The sequence below is a fragment of the Sinocyclocheilus grahami genome, unplaced genomic scaffold (genome assembly GCF_001515645.1).
Source record: "Sinocyclocheilus grahami isolate Dianchi unplaced genomic scaffold, SAMN03320097.WGS_v1.1 scaffold220.1, whole genome shotgun sequence".
Taxonomy (NCBI): Eukaryota; Metazoa; Chordata; class Actinopteri; order Cypriniformes; family Cyprinidae; genus Sinocyclocheilus; species Sinocyclocheilus grahami.
The window spans coordinates 963,870-983,501 of NW_015505399.1; the positions used below are offsets into that span (position 1 = coordinate 963,870).

At 40.4% G+C, this 19,632-nt stretch overlaps 1 protein-coding gene across 1 annotated transcript in view; it reads right to left on the reverse strand.

Moving 5' to 3' along the window:
- Window positions 1–7,971: 7,971 nt before the first annotated feature.
- Window positions 7,972–19,632, reverse strand: part of nrp2b (neuropilin 2b) — a 67,871-nt gene continuing 56,210 nt past the window's right edge. Inside the window, exons 13-17 of the mRNA XM_016287305.1 lie at window positions 18,062–18,327; window positions 17,856–17,952; window positions 16,337–16,369; window positions 10,760–10,822; window positions 7,972–9,814 (exon numbers count right to left, since the gene is read on the reverse strand). Coding sequence (XP_016142791.1) covers window positions 9,510–9,814; window positions 10,760–10,822; window positions 16,337–16,369; window positions 17,856–17,952; window positions 18,062–18,327 — 764 coding nt within the window. The 3' untranslated portion in view covers window positions 7,972–9,509. The remainder of the gene's footprint in view (window positions 9,815–10,759; window positions 10,823–16,336; window positions 16,370–17,855; window positions 17,953–18,061; window positions 18,328–19,632) is intronic.

Sequence of the window (19,632 nt, forward strand, 5' to 3'; positions counted from 1 at the left end):
TCCTACACAGCATGTAAATTAATGGTTACGATAACAGCAGGTCTGTATAGGTGGAGATGTCTATGTGTGTGTATGGGGTCAGAGCAGGAAAGGGGAGCGTCAATGTGTGTGTTCACCCCGAGGCTGTGTGTACTGTCAGCATACACTCTTAAAAACAACACGGAGGAAATTAATGGAGGAAATGAATTATGTCTCGAAACAATTGGCCAGACTTCACAGCCAGGTTACCAGGGGCTGAGGGAGTCCATTCATCCCACTGAGGGAAAAAAACTCTTAACACACACACAAATGTATAGACTGACAGTTAGTTTAATAACAGGAGAGGAGAAATTAGATGGTTCTTCATAGCCTGTAGTTAAGAAGCTGAGGCCATTTTTTATGCCACACTGATCACTTTCTCTCTCTCTTTCTGACATTGCACAAATTGGATAGGTGTTATAGCACATGTGTGCACATGCCTGTCTCTCCCTTTGCTGATAAGTGTTTGGTGTGTGAATTCACCTGTGGTAAGGCGAAGGCGGAATCAACAGGAAAGTACACTTGTTGAGTGCAAGATGTGTCAAATTTAATTGTGTAGGTAATGTAACCACTGGAGAATATGCAGTGGCCACAAAAAGTGTTTGAACGCTTATGCTACACTTTCAAAAAGAATTCTACATAATGGCATGGCTTTTGTTCAGAGGTTTTTAAAACTGGTATCCAGGGACCCTCAAAGGATCTCTAGGTAGTCTGCAGAGAATGTAAGAGAAAAAAAGACTATACAATGTCTTCTCTGGGGTTGTAAAAGCCGTTATGTAAGACAAGTAGCGATAGATAATTTATTCTGTATTGTGGCGTACATCTGAGTGATCTCCACTCACTCTAGTCCGCTGGCTGCCGCTAACTCAAGCCCGCCCACAGCCGCTCACTCAAGCCGGCCTCCGCTCACTCTAGTCCGCCACGTGTGACGCTGTATGTTTCATTGTGAAAGCGAAACTACTTTGTTTGGCATTCCAAAAGAGGACACGACTAGAAATCAGTGGTTAAGTTGTATTTACAACATTGTTCCAGGACAGTTCAACCCAAATATTCAGATGTGTGCATCGCATTTTATGGAGGACTGTTTCCTGATCCTGGTAGAGTAGACTACAATGCCGGCTGTTCTGACTCACAGACTGTAAGTAAGTTTTTTTATATTTAAAGAATTTGCCACTGACGATTCAAACGCGAGTTTTGAGCAGTGTAGAGTAGCGCTTGTTGTTTGACATTTCTCCGATCACAAATGCAGACATGGTTTTATGTTTACGCGGCGCAATGCAACGCAATGCGTAAAAAGACAGTATAAGTCATTATAATCCGTAATTATGTCCTCACTGGATGCAACAAATGTCTCGTTTATAATGGGTTTTAATGTTTTTGTCTCGTCGCTCCGGCCGGACAAGGCATCACAATATGGTAAGGGGCGTAACATTTCCGTCACACGCTTGAGGTATTCGGCCAATCACAACGCTCTGGATAGCTGGCCAATCAGAGCACCTTGCTTTTCAGACCGATGAGCTTTGTAAAAATCTACGCGTTTCAGAAAGGCGGGGCATAGAGGAGAAACAATAATGTAAAGTATGTGGAAAATAATGTTTTATTTTACCTTAAACCGCATAAACACATTTCATTACACTAAATACACAAAATAATGTTCTTTTTAGCAACATCATATGACCCCTTTAAATTAATTTATATAGCTGCCATTGTATTGTATTGCCATTGTACAGTTCCTTTTAAAAAAAATAAATAAATAAACAATACCTTTATTATTATTACTTCGATTGCTTTTCATTTCTACAACCACTAAAATAAATGCAAGCAAACAAACAAACAAAAATTATTTTGATTGTAGCATAAGTATCCAAATAGTTTTTGGACGGTCACTGCATGCCATGCACTGTAAATGTATGATGGTAAACATTATCACAGGTTCACGAGTTAGTGTTTATGGCACATACCTCTGTCTGTATATGTGTGTGTGGGCTATAGTCTGAGCAGCTGGGGCCGTCAGTAATTCCTGATCCTGAGGGGGTTGTTATTCTGCAGTTTATAGGACCATGCAGCGCTCCATTCCCTGGCTGAGACACCACCACAGAGACGGAGGCAGACGGAGATGGAAGGACGGGGGGACCAAACCACAGAGCTCATATGCCATTTCAGTGCAATCACACAGCATCTTTACTTTGCATTCTGGAACTCATGCAACACACCACCTGCACACACACACATTCACACGGGCTAAATGAAGGGTTTCAATAGGCTGTGATTGATAAAACATGTCTCGCAGTGCTTACTCACTGAATGAACCTAAGAAAGAAGGTAATGATACCCCTCGATACCCACTGGAACTGGCTAAGCTGCCCTTTGGGTAACGGTAATGTTTTTCTCTTGTGTTCCCATGGCCTTGCTCAAGCAGTGGAATGTTAAAAACAAGCCCATTAAAAGGTGGGGAAAGTGCTGGGTGAGGGATGAGTTTGTGTGTGTACGTGTACTATGAGGGACAATAAGCAGGTATCCAAACGCTGCTGAACCTCTGCAGCTGTGTTCTCTAGTTACATAAACACACACAGCCAAAAAAACTGCCGTTTTGTAAAGGCCTTTTAAAATCCTGTAAACAACACTGAAAAGACACGTGTGTCATCAGCAGAACTCAAGGACTAACAGCACTGTTCAGTACAACAACAACAGATTTAAAAACATTTATATGCAATGTACACTATAGATTTTGATTCAAATGTATAATGAGTGATCTGTTGGTGTGCATCAGTTTAAACAGTTGTCACTGTGCAGTTATTTTATACATAGTTAAACGTGATCGTTTTAACAAACAAAAAGTTAATAGTGACTTTCAGAACACAGATCCGTTGCCACAGATGAGCACTTCAGAATCTCAATGGAAGTAGCTGGACACCTGACCCCTGGTTATTTTTCCCAAACTGTTGAATACTGCGAATTTGGACAAACTACTTATTTCAGGTAGGTTTCCTCTCCGAGAAGCACAGTATGGTGAGGTTTTGTTCAGATTGTTTGAACAATTCGGTTGAATGAATGATTCAAAAACTCGTTCAGTAACTTTCGTTCCTGAATGAATCAGTGGTGTTGAAGGAATCGGGTAGAAATTGTAAAATGATTCATAAAAAAATGTTTGTTTGTTTTTTTTCGTTGTTAAGGATTCAATTAAATATCAGTCTCGTTTTAATAATTAAAAACATGACTGTGAACTGCATTTTTGTTGTTTTACTCCACACTCAACATTTCTGCAAAATATTTCAGCGATCATGTCTTTTACTCCGCATTTTTATTTCGTGAACTGTAGACTATGCGGTGAATGATTTGCTCGTTTGAGTCGGTTCTATTCAGTGAACTGGTCTCGTCTAGTTAGAAAAATGGTCTAAATCGGTTCACGATTCAGCCTGAAACATTGAACAGTCTGTTCAGGCATGTAGAAAAAATTAGCGATAAAACTACAGTGTGTAAAAACTATTTACCTGCTATAATTCATTAAATACTATCCTGAAATGCATGCCAGTGATGAAGAAGATTTTAGTAAGACAACTAAAAAGACTCAGGTAAAGGCATTTTCCGTACAAAATTCGACAAATGGCGCCATGTGCAAGACAAGCTACTTCATTTACAGTACATGCATCAAAATTCAGGTCTCATAGAGATTTAGGATAATTTTAAACCTTATATTTATAGACCTGAGACAACTTAAGGGTTAGTTCACCCAAAAATGAAAATTAGGCTGCTTTACTCACCCCAGAGCCGTTTTTGTACGAAAAATATCCATATTCAAAACATAATAATCACTTTAATCTAGCTTGCGCTCACTGTTGTAAACGGAAGCAGTTCCAGGCAGATGACGTATGATTGAGGTCGGCTTTGCGCATGCACCGCTCAGTAGTGACGCACGTGGAAACGAAACGAGATCAAAACAAAACAATGGTCACTAATTAGAAGTACAAAACGAGGATTTGTAAAGAAGAATGTCGGAGGATTTCGATATAAGCCAAGAGGAGACTTTGCTTCCTTTGATACTGTAAGCAAACGTTGGTTTTCACGAGACTCACCGACGCATACGCAACGCTGACCTCATACGTCATCTGGTTCCGTGTAAAACTGTTGGCGCAAGCTACATTAAAGTGATTATTACTTTTTGAATATGGATATTTGTCTTACAAAAACGCATCGATTCGGTACAGGAGGCCTTTGTTCACCCCCCGGAGCTGTGTGAGATGCTTTTTTTAAATGGATGGGCGCATTTAATTTAACTTTTGGACTGATGCATGCAACACCTGCTGAGTGGCATTAAACAGCTTGATGTGTGAGATGCTTTTTTTAAATGGATGGGCGCATTTAATTTAACTTTTGGACTGATGCATGCAACACCCGCTGAGTGGCATTAAACAGCTTGAAATCCTAATTTTCATTTTTGGGTGAACTAACCCTTTAACCCAGTCTACCCTATATAAAACTAGTTTTCAGTGCAGGTATTAGTGAGGCCATCTTATAGACTTCCATTGTTTCTGTTCCAACTATAAAATAGCAAAATTTGTCTCTCGCTTGGTTACAATACACTTCACACAAAACACACTGCCTTCCCTGCTTTAGAGAATTGTTTTCTCTCTGTGTGTCATCTGTCAAAAGTTTGCATTTTAAATGATAAGTTGTTTCTGTTTAGGAAATAATTGCCAATCTCTCTTTGCAGAGTCAAATATCTGTCTCCTTCCTTCCAGCCATTCTACATTCACTCTGCTATATTCTTTTCTTCCTCCTCTGGAAAAAAATGCCTACCCAGACTTTGATGTCCAATCCAACTATCTTAAGGTAACACTAACAAAATAAAACATCACATTATTGATGCTGCAATTACAAAACCAATCTAGCAGCCCTTTCCTCTGTCTTTCACTGTCTCTTATTCACACACTCGCATATTTACACTCACACAAACCTTATAATTTTTTCCTAGTGAGACGTGAATTTGATTATCTTCTGAATAGATAATAAGCACCAAAGATGATTTATAACGTCATTATCGAAGAAGGCATTTTTACAGCATCAATATAATCATATTTCATAAAGTCCATTCCCCCAACGACAACCGAACGTCCAACTTTCACCAACAATATAAAATGATCAAAACATCCCGAATAATTATTTTCAAAACAATCACTGTGCGGAAAGCGAGAGAGAAAGCCTTTTTACAGAAATGTAATTTGATTTTGCTGGAGGCAGATGAGTCAGAGGCTTTCGCAGCGCGGCAGGAGAAAGACTGACTGCGAGCAGCCTGCAAAAGACATCTCTAATTTTCCGACAGTCATATGACTGGCCATTTTTAACCTGCCTTCACCCCCTCCCACATCTCCTCATTTGCATACAGGGGAATAATAACCCAGAGATGTGAGGCTACAGAAACAATATGATGGGTGGTGTTGATTTCACCTTGGCTATGAAATATAATTGCAGCATGAAGGGAAACGTGATACGTACGAAGGCCCGTCTGATCTCAGCAGCAGTTTGCATGCTGCTGCCAAATACCTCAACGGCGGCAGACAGCGCATCGAGACGAGGCTAACACCAGCTTTCATCAACCCAAACATGCCACTTATGGTGTTTAAACAACCTTAATGAGGTCCTTCTCCACACACCCATTTGAAGAGGGCGGTTGGTGGGCACTTGGTATTGACAATCTCCCTAAAAGGAGAGGGGGTTGCTGTAGCAGAAAAAAAATCAGCATGATGGCAAATCTGTTGTTAGGTAGATATTTACAAGAGCTGAAGCTAAAGAGTTCATCTGAGTAGAATAGTAACAGCTGCTCTAAGGCGGTGATAAACAAGCACATGCTCACAAAATTAACTCAAAGACACCCTGCCTCAAGAAGATTCTGGAACTTTTTGGTTCTGGAACATGATAAAATAGAAGATCTGAAAGCAGGTGTGGAATCTCTTCACGGAAATATTATACAGGCCGTGGTCTTTGCCATCACATATTCCAATCCAAATGAATTCAGTGTGGAGAAAGACAATAAGAGTCAGACTTATCTCCTTTTCAAGCCACAAAAATGCAGTATATTAAATTTGACTTGAAGAGAAAGTTCTTTTTTATGGACTAACTTTGTTTCTCAGAAAGACAGTTTAAATAGAGAAAACGTTTGTCAATTTGTGAATGTGCTGTGTATCGCAGTCAAGCTCGAAATGGCTGTTTCTGAAGCAGTCTCAGACCGGACTCCATACTTTGTTCACTAAACATCCACTATACAGCATTTAGTTGCTCATATGAAGTGGATTAGAGGGGTTAGATATTCAAGAGTTTAGTTTGAGGCACTCAGTTGAATGTACCTACAAGATATGGAAAAATGTCACTTTTATGAGAGCAAAAATTGTCTTAATACCTAAGTCTTGTTGAGAGTATATTGATTTCTAACATTACATGCAATCTAAAGACCAGGAACGAGATATTAACAAGAGTTGCAGATATGGCAAAAATCAGTGAAATCATTTGAAAATCACAGTCAGGCATATACACAATACAACCAGAAGTTTTTTTGTTTTTTTTAATGAATGTGAAATGATGCCTGCGGTGCCCAGAACAACTATGAATCAGATTAATTATAGATCATTTATTCTATCCTTTGCAGTTTTATCGAACAATTCAAATTTTTTAAGTATTTAATTGATCTTAGCAGGGTTGTTTAAACAGAGCCCAACGTGAACTGTAATGAGAGTATTGTCTCAAGACATCTTAGGTTTCTAGAAAGACCATTACAAAAAACAAACAAACAAAAAAACGGCTGAGAGAAACAATCCCGCCCAGTAACACCAGCGCTTGGGAGTCCAATTCAAGGCCTTCTCAACCAAACCCAAACACCACGTATTATCAGAGAAACCACAAGACTGAGTCGGCAAAGACTTCAGCCCTGATCACTGACAAATTCTCCTGCTCTGTTCTGTGCCACTCGCTCCTCCTTGATGGATGGTGAATTGCATTTCTCGAACGTGGCTTCGCTGTTAATGAGGGAAGATAGCAGGCATCCACATGACAGCACATTCCTGAATGAGCCACATAACTGACACTTCATGATATTATTTGGTCGGGGGCTGTCAGGATCCAGAACAAAATAATTATGCACATGGATCATTAGTCAAGTCAACATCAAACAGGAAACAAACAAATGTGCCCTTGTATCTGCAGGGATCTGGGTTTAGACGGAGACGGAGGCCACTGCTGCTCCATGATGCACAGCGAGCCGCTCTAAATTGAGTTTTGAATGTATGCATAGCTGAATATCTTATTTATGTGGTGTGATGCTGTTTCACTTCTTCTGTGTTCATTATTTGTTATGTTTATGTTTTAAGTGAAAGCCAAGATCACAGTGATATATTTAATGAGTCATGGAGGGACGTTACTTTTGAATGTCTGTCCATGTATGGAGGTTATGTGTCCGATTGGATTGTGTGTGGTCTAGTCTGAAGGGCTGCCTATAAACTGACAGTGTTTTGGAGACAGTGGCACTCACCTCTCATCTGTCTCCCTTCAACACAGCTGCAAAGCAAGGTCAGACGCTGAATTAGGACTGAAAAGTGATTTCAATGGATTGTCTGAGATGAGCTCAACTTAAATGGGACTGAAATGGACTTGATGTGAAATTTACCCCACCAATGTTTGAGATTTTCCTACAGGATCGATGTGAAGTGGAACTCAGTAAAGTAAAGAGGATAGTGTGTGTACACAAATAGACAAACGGACAGACAGCTGGACGGATAGATGGGTAAATAGACTGAAAGACAGACAGTCAGACATACAGATAGATAGATAGATAGATAGATAAATAGATAAAAAAATCACACCAGTCACACGTATCGTTAATCATACTTTATTAAATAATAATAATAACAATAAAAAAGATTTTTTTCTGTACAAATTCTACAAACAACAATTTTGAATGTTCTGACCAGTGCCGGGATCTCCATGTCTTTTGGTGTTGGCCTCCTGTCCCAGACAGACGAGGTAATACTATCACAGCTCTGCAGCAAAGCCAAAACAGGCCAGAGCTCCAAGGCACTTGGAAAAGAGTCAACAGAGTCCAATAAAAACCGAGCTGAATACACACAATCTCTCCCTCTTCATCGCTCTCTCCCCCAACAACTGAACAATCCGTGTCTCCGGCTGCTTTCCGCACTCCCTAATAAGACGAGCCCCTCCACCCCCCTCGCTTACCCACAAGTCAACAGAACTCCCAGCGTGGCTCTGGGGAGTGAGAGGCCAGTCTGAGGTACAATAAAGAAATTTACACACACTTCCCTCATGTGTGTACTCGTTCTATCCCTCTCTTCACCTCGAGGTGAAACGTTCTGTGAAATTCTCACCCTTCTCTCAGGCTTGCACCAAACCTGGTCTTGTTAGCCTTCATTTTCAGCAGCCCAAAATAAACCATGGAGAAAACAGACAGGTGAAATGAAAGAAAGCAAGTGTAAGGCCTGACTCCTCCGAGGCCCCAGTGGCTTCAAACCCAAGGACTGGTGTTTCAAAATGGCTCTCCTCCAAAACAGTTTGCTTAAGGCTCGATTGTTTGTACATGAAAGTGGCTTGGGGATTTTCCAGCTCCTTCACCAAAGTCGCTCTGCCAGCTTGAGTCTTTGTTACTTCAAGAATAGGGTAAAGAGAGGAGGAGAGAACTGAAGATGCTCTCTCTCTCTTTCCACTCTCTCAACACTTTTTAGCTCAGTGGCTCTGAATCCTTAGCAATCCATAGGTTGCGATGAATTAGTTTGAATTGTCAGCATAGAGTCTTCAACGCTATGCTTAGAAATCAAACAGTCAAAGCAAAAAAAGCAAAAAAATAAAGGAAAAGAGAAAAAATAGACACAAAAGACAATCCTAATACTTCAATCTAAAAGGATTTTTCTGAACGTAATACAGCGTGTTTCCTTTCTCGTTGTCTAATGGCAACAACAAAAACAATATGCTACAAACAGACTGAAGTATAAAACATTCATAAGAGGCGTTGACACTTCAAAACGGTTGTGAAAGTGGCAAAAGACAGGATGGGATGGGAACTTAAGCGAGTCAGTGAAGAGACACGAGTCTAAACTAAAGCAAATGTCTACAATATTCTAGGCCACAGCGTTCACACAATGGAGGCCGAGATTTCACAAGCAATCTGTCTTCTAGTCCGAGTGCCTCTCCCTCTCTTCTATCTTCCATTAAGGATTATTAGGTTGTATTTTTCTTTACAAATCTATAACAATATACATTTCTTTAAAGTTCTTTTTCTTTTTTGAGGGGTAGAAAGTCATTAGGTTGATATGTGTTGATCACGATTCACTCCCATTGAGCTGTCCACAGGAAGCCTCTATGCTCCCAGTGATCCTTCAACAATCCCGGTCAGAGATCAGCCCTATATTAGTGCCGTGAGGTCCATTCACAGTTTTGGATCAGGCTGGCACCAGTTCACAAGCGGACAGAGCACCTCTCCTGATCGCCTGCCTTCAGGCCTCGGAACAGCAGCGCTGCTGGTTGATCTTCACCTTGTGCTTGATGCCATCGTATAGCTCGAAGTTGTAGTTCTCCAGCGTGGTGGTGCTGCGGGACGACAGGCCGTTGTAGGAGCAGGTGCAGTAGAGCAGGAGCCCGGCGCAAACCGCTCCCAACAGAACGCCCAGGGAACTCATGACGATGATGGTGACCAGGATGGGATCAAGGGTGTACAGCCAGGCGTTGTCTTTCTCTGAAATCCGCGTCACTGGAGGTTCTCGTGAGGGGTTGGGTGTGGTCCAGGCAGGGAACGGGAACCCTGAAAACAGGAGACAAAACAGAAGTTTTTATATTGCGCTCTGATAAAATGTTTTTCAGTTATTGAATTATTGAATGCAGGTACCCTGAAAACAAGACTTAATGTCTTAAAGAAGTTTTGCTTTTCAAGTATAAAATACTGATTAATAAAATAGGTTTTGCAGTGTTGTTTCAAAAGTCAGAACAATTGATGCATTAGTAGTCTTGCAGTTAGTTTTCTCTTTCCAGTCAGCTGCTGTTGTAGCAAAGCAATAGCTTTCTAAAAAGTTTGAAGCGTGTTGTATTCTTGCATGTGTGACCCTGGAGCACAAAACCAGTCATAAGACGCACAGGTACATTTGTTACAATAGCCAACAATACATTGTATGGGTCAAAATTATCGATTTTTCTTTTATGCCAAAAATCATTAGGATGTTAAGTAAAGATCATGTTCCATGAAGATATTTAGTAAATGTCCTACCATAAATATATCAAAACGTAATTTTTGATGAGTAATATGCAGTGCTAAGAACTTCATTTGGACAACTTTAAAGGCGATTTTCTCAATATTTTGATTGCACCCTCAGATTCCAGATATTCAAATAGTTGTATCTCAGCCAAATATTGTCCTATACATCATTGGAAAGCTTATTTATTAATCTTTCAGATGATGTATAAATCTCCGTTTCAAAAAAATGGACCCTTTATGAGTGGTTTTGTGGTCCACGGTCACATATGTCAAGCTACCTGAATAATATTACATTCTGTTATGGCACAGACATCTGAAGGTAACTCTGTCGCCTGAGTAATGAAATTTGTTACTGGCCGAAAAATGAAGGAACTGTGCATCTATAATGCATTATCTAGGCATTCACGACCGAATTTGTATACTTGCTGTTTCAGACCCCCTTTGTGTTTATCATTAAAATACACCAGTCTATGCTTGAAGGTTGATGAATAGATTTACCTTGAGCAATGCGCTCTCTGTCATTGAATAGACGTTTATTTCCAAGGTCTTCGGGTCTTCGCTCTGTTTGGTAGACAAAAACAACCCAAATGAAACACTCAATGTCAAAATGTGTATTCAAAAAACTCTTTTGGAATATTCCAACTAAACAACATTATTGTTCCATGAGCCAGTAACAACAGTACAATGTGTGAGCACATAATGGCCAACAGACTGTGATCACACAGACTTGGTTACAAACAGCTGTAGCTATGGAGGCGCAGCGTCTGTTATACATCATCAAATACGCACAAAAAAAGAGCACAAACCACTTTAATTGCAGTTTGTAGAAAAATATCACTTTATTGTAACATTCCATACAACATTTCCAAGACCACGAAATTCAACAGGCTAAAATATACCTCATACTGTATGTATTTAAACAGGCTGAAATGCTGTCGTAAAGAGAAAAGAAAAAGCTTATATAGATGGCAGGGTCAAAGCCCCACATTCACAAGGGACAAAAAAGTGCGCACAACCACAAACCCATCAGAACTTGTATGCAAATTAAGCATAATGTCGACACAATGAACATCAAAAAGCCATGTTCAGTAAACATGATTCATAGACAAACTGTTTTAATCAAGTTCAAATTCTGTAGATGGAATATTTTACTTTTTTTATGCAAAACATATACAGTTTACAACCTGGAGTATGTTTTGCACATTAAAATTCAGTTTCTCCAGACAAATACTTTAGACATCTATCGCCTTTTCCTGTCTCTGTCTCTAAGGAGGGGTGAGAGTATATACTGTTTTGTGCAGGTACTATCAGAGACAGACTCTTGGCATCATATGAGGCCCCTCTGAGTGCTTTTGCTCATTAATATCTTTTGAGAGACAGCAAAAGGAAAAGACTCCCAGCAAGAATGCTTACAACGGGCTTAATAAAATGTAATCTGGTCCATTACCTAATTAGAAATATTCAAGGGAAGTCTCGGCCACAGTAAATTAAAAAACATATTATGATCAGCTGACATGTCATTTTTAAGCAACTCAGATTAAATAGCAAAGAGAAAAACTTAGATTGAAATTAATTCAAATTAATTAATACATTCAGACTAAAAAACAAAATGCAGAATCACGACTGTTTATAGAGTTAAAAGCTTGATATAAATTCATATATTAATCACACAGGCATATGAACCAAGACTCTTCTTGCTCACAAGTGTCAAATGTAAGTCAAATGGTATAATTCCTCAAGACGAGACAAGACAGACAAATTTGGCATTGGCGTTGATACAAATTCAACTGGGGGGGCACAGAAACTCATAGAAATGTGTTGCATATCGCAAATTCTGCCTTAAGCAAGAGATTGCACAATATGGTGGTGCAACAGAGACCACATGACTCAAAACTGAACTGAATTGATGTCTAGCATGAAAAGCTGCCGTGTGTCCCATCTCCCCAGAACACACTCTACTGTATAGAGGATTAGGTGGGAAAAGAGGAGACAATGCTCTACAATGGGCCTCCCGGGTCAGGTGGTCTCTCTTGCTGTTTGCGAGGATCTTTCATGTGCTTTTGTGTTTAAAACAAACCCCTTCAGACCCTGGATTTTGCAGAGGACGTCTATATTTAGAGCAGGCTTTTCTTTGATCTCGCCTTCCATCTCCCCACACATTCTTTCGCGAAGAGCAGATAAACGGGCGAAAGAGGGCCAGCCCGTCCATGATGGGGGATTATTTTCACCTACTGCCAGATGGAGGACATAACAAGATATCAGGATTTACTTTCTCCTTTCATCCCAGTTGCTTTAGATGAAGCCAAAATCTGACGTGCCCGCCTGACAGATTTCAGCTTTCAGTAATGGATGAAGCCTCAGAGTCTTTATGTGTAAAGAGGAAAATGTTTTGTTAGGGGAATTTCCACCCTGAGCTCTATTTTTTGTGTTTGTTTGGTACAGATGAGAACACTGAACACTATGTACTTGGACAGAACATTGCAGACCATAGCATGGTTTTATTTTCAGAGGTATACCGCTACGTTTCAAATGGCACATGAAAGAGATAAAGCAAATACTCGCACCAGGACACAGGGAAAATTATTTTGAAGTGCATTTTAAAACTTTCTCCTGCATATATATTGTACGCTTTGATACATTAAAAGATGAAAAAAATCTGCAACAAGATTGTCATATGCAAATAATGCTAATAACACAAAATGCTAATTATGTTTTTCCCTGTCTGCTAACTTGACTGATAAATTGGCAAAAAGCTCCCCAAAAATTACAGATAAGAGGTTGGTTAGTAATTCAGTAAGACATCAGCAGGTGTACTGAGTGACACTATAGAAGGTGGGCTTGGAAATGGGCTCCAACTAACATGCTAACGTGCCAGCTCGCTCCCTGAAGCAAAATCAGCTAGCGAAGCGTTCTTCCACTGTCTGACATTTGGCAGATTTACAAAGCTCTCCACTTCTGCTCTTTTACAAGACTATGTGTAATCAAAATCTCAGAGGAAACAACACACAAACACACACCGCTTTAGCGTTAGCTATAAAAATAAAGCCAGTGCATCAGTTAGCTGCATATGCACTTCGGTTCATCTCGGCTGAGTATGAATACGAAAGGATTAAATAATAAATGAGAACAGTGATCGGCTTGAACTAGCCCAATGCCACTGAAGCGTCTTAAGGCCAATGTTGTGTTAGTCAGTCAAGGCGGGGTCATGTGACCTTTGCATATAGGCGAAAACATACCGTATCTCTTCAGACGTACTGTAAGTGCCAAAGCCCCAGTGACTTTCATAAAAGAAAAGTTTATATATAGATAGATATTGACAGATACTCAAAATGAACTCTCGGAAAACAAACAGCCTTCAGAATGCTTTTAAGAAGCTTCATTCAATAGTCAAAGGAGACCAAACAGATCACTGAAACAGACCAAATCCATTGCTCTACTCAAGCTCTTAGAGAAAGATAAAAGGACCAGTCCTCATAATGTAAGCACTTTGTAGAGGTACCAGGAGTTTAAAAATTCAGTACATTACATGGTACCTAACCCTTCCACACACATCCTGTAAAGAGACACAGATTTTCTAGCAAGAACATGTGTCCCAGAGTGTTCGACGTTCAAGCTTTTGTCTCTTTGAAACTTCTTGTCAAACTCTTCAAGCCTCAAGTGTTCCTATGTGCACATGAGATGCGGCACACATGCAAGGAAAAGTTTTCCTTTTTGAACCAATGCCTCCCTCCCGTCGCTGTTCGCAGATTCTCCTCAGAGTTTGGTAATGCTGCCGAGTTCTCTTGACTGTACAATAGGATTGGTCATGAACAGGAGATTAGAGCTTTTCACAGTAAGGTGCCCATCCACACCGAGAGAGAGAGAAACAGAAGGGGAAAGGGGGTCCCTGCCAGTAAGGATTTTGGCTGGATGTCCCTTCGGCACAGCAGATCTCCTCCCTCCCAGCACTGGAGCACCACAAAAGAGCCACAGAAAACTTGACAACTCTGGTGCTTATGTGTCCACATCTTCTTCACCTCATCCTCTACTTTAAAGGACACCACCTAGATGTCCTGCGGGAGGAAGCGGTTCATTGGTGTCATCTCAACACTGGGAGCAGGGCTCTTGCTTCTCTAACCTAATTGTTAGCATCGGCTCCACCCCAGGTCCGGAGAGACCCCCGGGGCCGCCGCCTGCGTACTGTCCCGTGTACGTGCTCTGGTAGGACACCGAGTGCTGGCTCTTCTTGGCCGCCAGGTGGTAGCGATGGCAACACAGCACCATGACCAACGTGACGCAGCCCAGGAGGAAAATGGCGCCACCTCCAGCTATTACGTAATACCAGTAGGTGGGCATGGGCTGCAGGGACACTGTCGTGTCAACAGTGGGGTCACTCCAGCCAGGTGAGGCTCCCCCTGGTGGAGAGACACAGAAGAATTGGCTTGGGGTAGAGAGGCATGCAGACTGCATAGCTTCAAGCCATCTTGGATTGTACGTGAATGATTTTGCTCTGATTTGGTGCTGCATACAAACAAAACAAACACAGACACGCAAATGCACATGCACGTCGCCTGTCCGCGGCTCCTTTACGGGCACTCAATAACTGTAGGGACATACTTTTGTCCTTCTAAATCACATTAAGAGTGCAGAAATGTTTTATGGGTTGTGAACAGATTGTGGTATCTGCGCTAATTTCATATGTAACCAAATTCAAAGGCCATAAAAGCATATAGTGTCATAAGACACCGGCTGATGTCAGCACCTTCTCTCTTTTGTAATGCAGTATATTGTGTGTTTGAGTGTGTGTGTGTGTGTGTGTGTGCTCGGTAGTTTTTCCTTCTGGGGGAAAGTTCTGTTTTCTTGCATGCATGGATCTGTGCCAGCTTCATCTGCCTCAAGCCAAAGTCTTCCATGAACCCAACCCAGAAGTGCATGAAAACTGCTCACCCATCACACGTGTGTACACACACAAACCTCCACCAGTCACTCTTTTTATTCCCTCCACTTCATCTTTCTCCTGTCTATGCATAAACGCGCATGTAATCTAGGAATTCTGACTGCTATGGGAAAATGAATCTACTTACACTGGGAATCATTTCCACTTCAATTAAAAGAAAGGGAGGTAGTTACTAAAGGATTACGTTATTAGTGGGCTTGTGTGCTCCACAATCATTTAAAATGGAGTGTATGAGGATTATTCCACTGCAGCTGAATCTGATTGACCGCAGTCATACAGCTGCTGGGGAATAAACATATGACATCCATAGCATCACAGCAGCTCAAACACACCACCAATGCAGAGTTTTGCTGTTCTCATTACACTGTTTTAAAATTGTTAGTACAGTGACTTCAAGAATTTATTTATTTATTGGTACATTTAAAATCTGATGAAGAACAACAGTGCAATGTCACCCCAGAGGAAAGATGAGAGTCAAATAGTTTTAAAAGAGTTCTCAGTGAAGTTTTGTATCAATTTTGTCTTAGAAGTTTCTTAAAATTCCATAGGAAAAAATAGACAGGTGATGTGTCTATTTTTTTATTTTATATTCTGACCTGTAAAGCACCTTGAATTGCAATTTATATATTTAAGATGCAATACAAAAATATTATTATTATTAAATATTATTATTATTATAGAATTAGGTGAGAAATCATATTGAAATCTCAAGGGGTAATATGCCAACTGAATCTATGGCCACATTTGATGATGTTTAGGCATGACACCGACACCATATAACACAGCATGTGATGTGGGGCTACAGATGCATGCTGGGATACAGCCCATGCTCCAAATATCCATATGACAATAATGATAGTGAGGACAATAATCATGAAAGCAATGATTTGACATAAAGGCACCAACGTCACTGAATGCACACATAAACAAACAAACTGCACCGGCGCTAAATCACACTTCATTTAAACTTTGTTGTGGGACTGGAAACAGACTTTACAGAATCCCTGTATGCTGCTGGTGTGAAGCTCAACAAAAAGTATAATGATTCTCAAAAGCCCTTCAGGTGATGCAAGCTGCTAGGCAACAAGCAGGAAGCACAAACATTGGCACAGGAAATGACAATATGCCAGAAAACTCACCAGTCATTTCAGGGGGGAATGCAGCAAAGGGTTCTGAAATGAGAGGGAAAAAAATAAAGATTAGTTAAAGAACTGGCACAAATGAAGTATATTCACATAAATAACAACGGTGCAGATGGAATTCTGACACATGTGACTGAGTATGATTAATATCATAAGAATAAATTACTCTGGAGCTCCAATTCCTTGACAAAATTAATTCTGAGGTGCTGTAAGCGATGTTAACCATTTCACTAACTCTCCAAAATCCTACTTTACAACTGTCTAAATATATCCTGATATCTCAAGACACCTATTTGAGTGATGTCTATCATGTAGGAACATTTCCTGCGTGATATTCATTATAGCCCCCTTGACTACATATGTAAATTTACTTTAGCTCATCATAAAGACTTTTGTGTAGTAGTGGGGTCTGAAATGACAAACACAGGTTAAGGAGAAACAGTTAAAGTAAAGAAGGGAGGAAAATGGGATTGGGCTGTGTCATTTGGGCAAACGGTGCTATGCACACACACACTCAGAATGCCAGAGAATCAGAATGCCAGTTCAGAATGTTTGGAATGCATTCGCTTTAAAAAGGAACTCTGCAGAGAGACAGGGGACAGATTTGGCAGCGACGCAGGGCTGGCGCATGCACATCGAACAGCTAATTAATAAGAGCAGTCCCAAAGCTGGGGGCCTGTGGCAGCTCACATCAATTTTGATTCATAACTAATTCTGATTTTGCTGATCATAGTTAAAATATAATAAGTCACAAGTTCTCAGAGGGAACAGCAATGTTTTGCTCAGTAAATAACTTTCACAGCATTGTTAGTGACTGGTCGTGTAACGAAAAGCTTTGTTCGACATTAATGTCTGTTTGTGAAAAGCTACACCGTTCGAGAGCAGGCCTGTCTGGTTATTCCCTGGCAAGGCTCTGGAAAGCTCTGTTTACAAATAAGAAAGAAGAAGGAAAAGAAACTAATGAAACATAGATTGGGATCAGAGCCCACAGGGTGAGTGTGGCCTAGTTTTCAGCTTTTTGCGCGAGCCGAGCACTTGAAAAACACTTTCTGTGTGATTAATTTTTTCTTGGGCTTGAATGGCAAGGGTAGGGTGGACATGGAAAGCAGAATGGATCGTTTTATGACATGCAGGGTACATTTTTTTTTGTTTTTTTGTCTGCCAACGCTGGGTAAATTTAGAAAAAGTATATTTTTTCCCCCTTAAAATCTATAAATATTTTTTACCTGCCAAAAAATATATATTTTCAATATTTTTAATTACAAATAAATATTTAAACATATAAATAAAATTACATACAAATTCTTATGTTTTTCCCCCAGATTTTTTTAAATGTATTTTTAAAATTTAATTTAAGTTTTAGTGGCTTGATGTAAAGGCTGTTTTTTACTCGTGTTTTACTTGCATTTGGCGCTTGGCAGGTGTTTATTTTGGTCCCTGGTGAACAGTATGGTGGATGACGGTTGAAAGAGAGAAAGACAGCGAGACAAAGAAAGACCCAGATGTTAATACTTACGTGTGCACTGCTCAAGCTCGATGCTGGAGCTCATATGGATGTTGTCGACCCAGATGTGCCCTCGACTGCCACGCTCGAAGAAACCCTCGATGACAACCTTACAAATTAAAGAGAAAAGAAAGAGAATTAAAGACTACATTCAGATCAGCACTGTGTTACTGCTGTCAGTTCATCCTGTATTTCTATCAATATATAAACTGTCATACCTGATATTCTTTAGGGGACTGAGGCAGGATGGTGCGGCCTTCTCTCCACATGGGCCCCTGGTCTCCTTTCAGCGCCCAGAGCAGCGCCTCCTCCTGGTCATCGTCCCGGAGCAGCACACGGAGGCTGTCCTGACCTTCACCCTGCAGCTGGTAGTAGAAGAGCAGACAGACGGGACGGCGCTCGGGTCCAACAGACGGGCTCATTAACCGCGCACGCTGCGGCTCTGACTTAGGACTCGCCTCCACATACAGGAAATTTCCAAAATCTGTAGAGAGAAAGAGACGTTAAGTGATGACGTTAAACATCTTTTGTTGGTCCTGGAACATGTCCTACTTAGTGAATCACTGTGAGCTAATTTTTAATTCTCCCTTTTTCTGTTTCTTTCTCACTGTTACACTGCATTGAACATTCTGGTATGTTTTTATGTTTGCAAAATGATAAATAATTGATCTGTTTTGTTTGTTTTTTTAGTGGAAGTAGAAAATCAGCTCCGACATAAAAGCACATCCCCTCTGTGTTCAGAGGAAAGAGTCTTTAGAACACAATCTCTGTCATATCCCAATGTGGACATCTCAGTAAATCGGAAGAAAAGTGAATGGGAGAAGAGAGGAAGAGCGGAAAATGATGATCAGAGAGGAGGCTGAGAAACACTTTGTGAGTGATCGGACTGGACAGCATGGCACCAAAAATTATCATCATTACCCACGCTGCCTCAGCTATAATACGGAAGCTCCCACCTTCCACTGATGCACAGAGAAATAGCACAGTCAATTTTTTCCGTTCACCCTAGCTTGACACATTTCTCATCCCAAACTTATTTAAAATACAGCACTGAAATAGATCAGATCAGGCTGTCGCTGGTCCTCCTGTATGAGATGCCTAAATAGTTTATGCATTTAATTAATGCAATAGAACTTCCTCTGTTTGATCTTGGGTATACATATAAAAAAATTAATTACCCTTTCACAGGGAAAGTTCACCATAGCTCGGAGACTGTTTAGCTTAGGTTGATGTGCCTGTGAAGTAACCAGAGGGCAGGGAAAGGTACTTCTGGGATTATTGTTTTTAAGTGGAACCTTCTACACATAGAGTTAATTAGGCTGACTGTGTATTAACCCTTTCTGGACCTCTGGTTTTCTGTTTCCTGGTTAAAACACTGGGGTATGAACACTCTGGAGTGCTGTTCCAGGAGCCATAGGATCTACACAGCTTACTGTGATGTTTTATTGGAGTGAGCTGTGCTATAAAGTGAATGAGTTGAGCAGCTTTTGTCCAGGGATGCTGGGAAGTGAAGCCAGAAACATACTCCACAAGTATGCATTAAAAAAAATCTGTGTAAAAAAACTGTGGAAGCCCATTTCTGCCTCAGATTTTTTACTTACAATTGTGACTTTTAATCTCGCAATTGTGATTTTATATCTCACAATGTGACTTTATATACATTTTTTTTTACAGGCAAATCTATTTTTTACACAGACACACACACATATATATATATATACAGTGTGTATATATATATATATACAGTGGGTACGGAAAGTATTCAGACCCCCTTAAATTTTTCACTCTT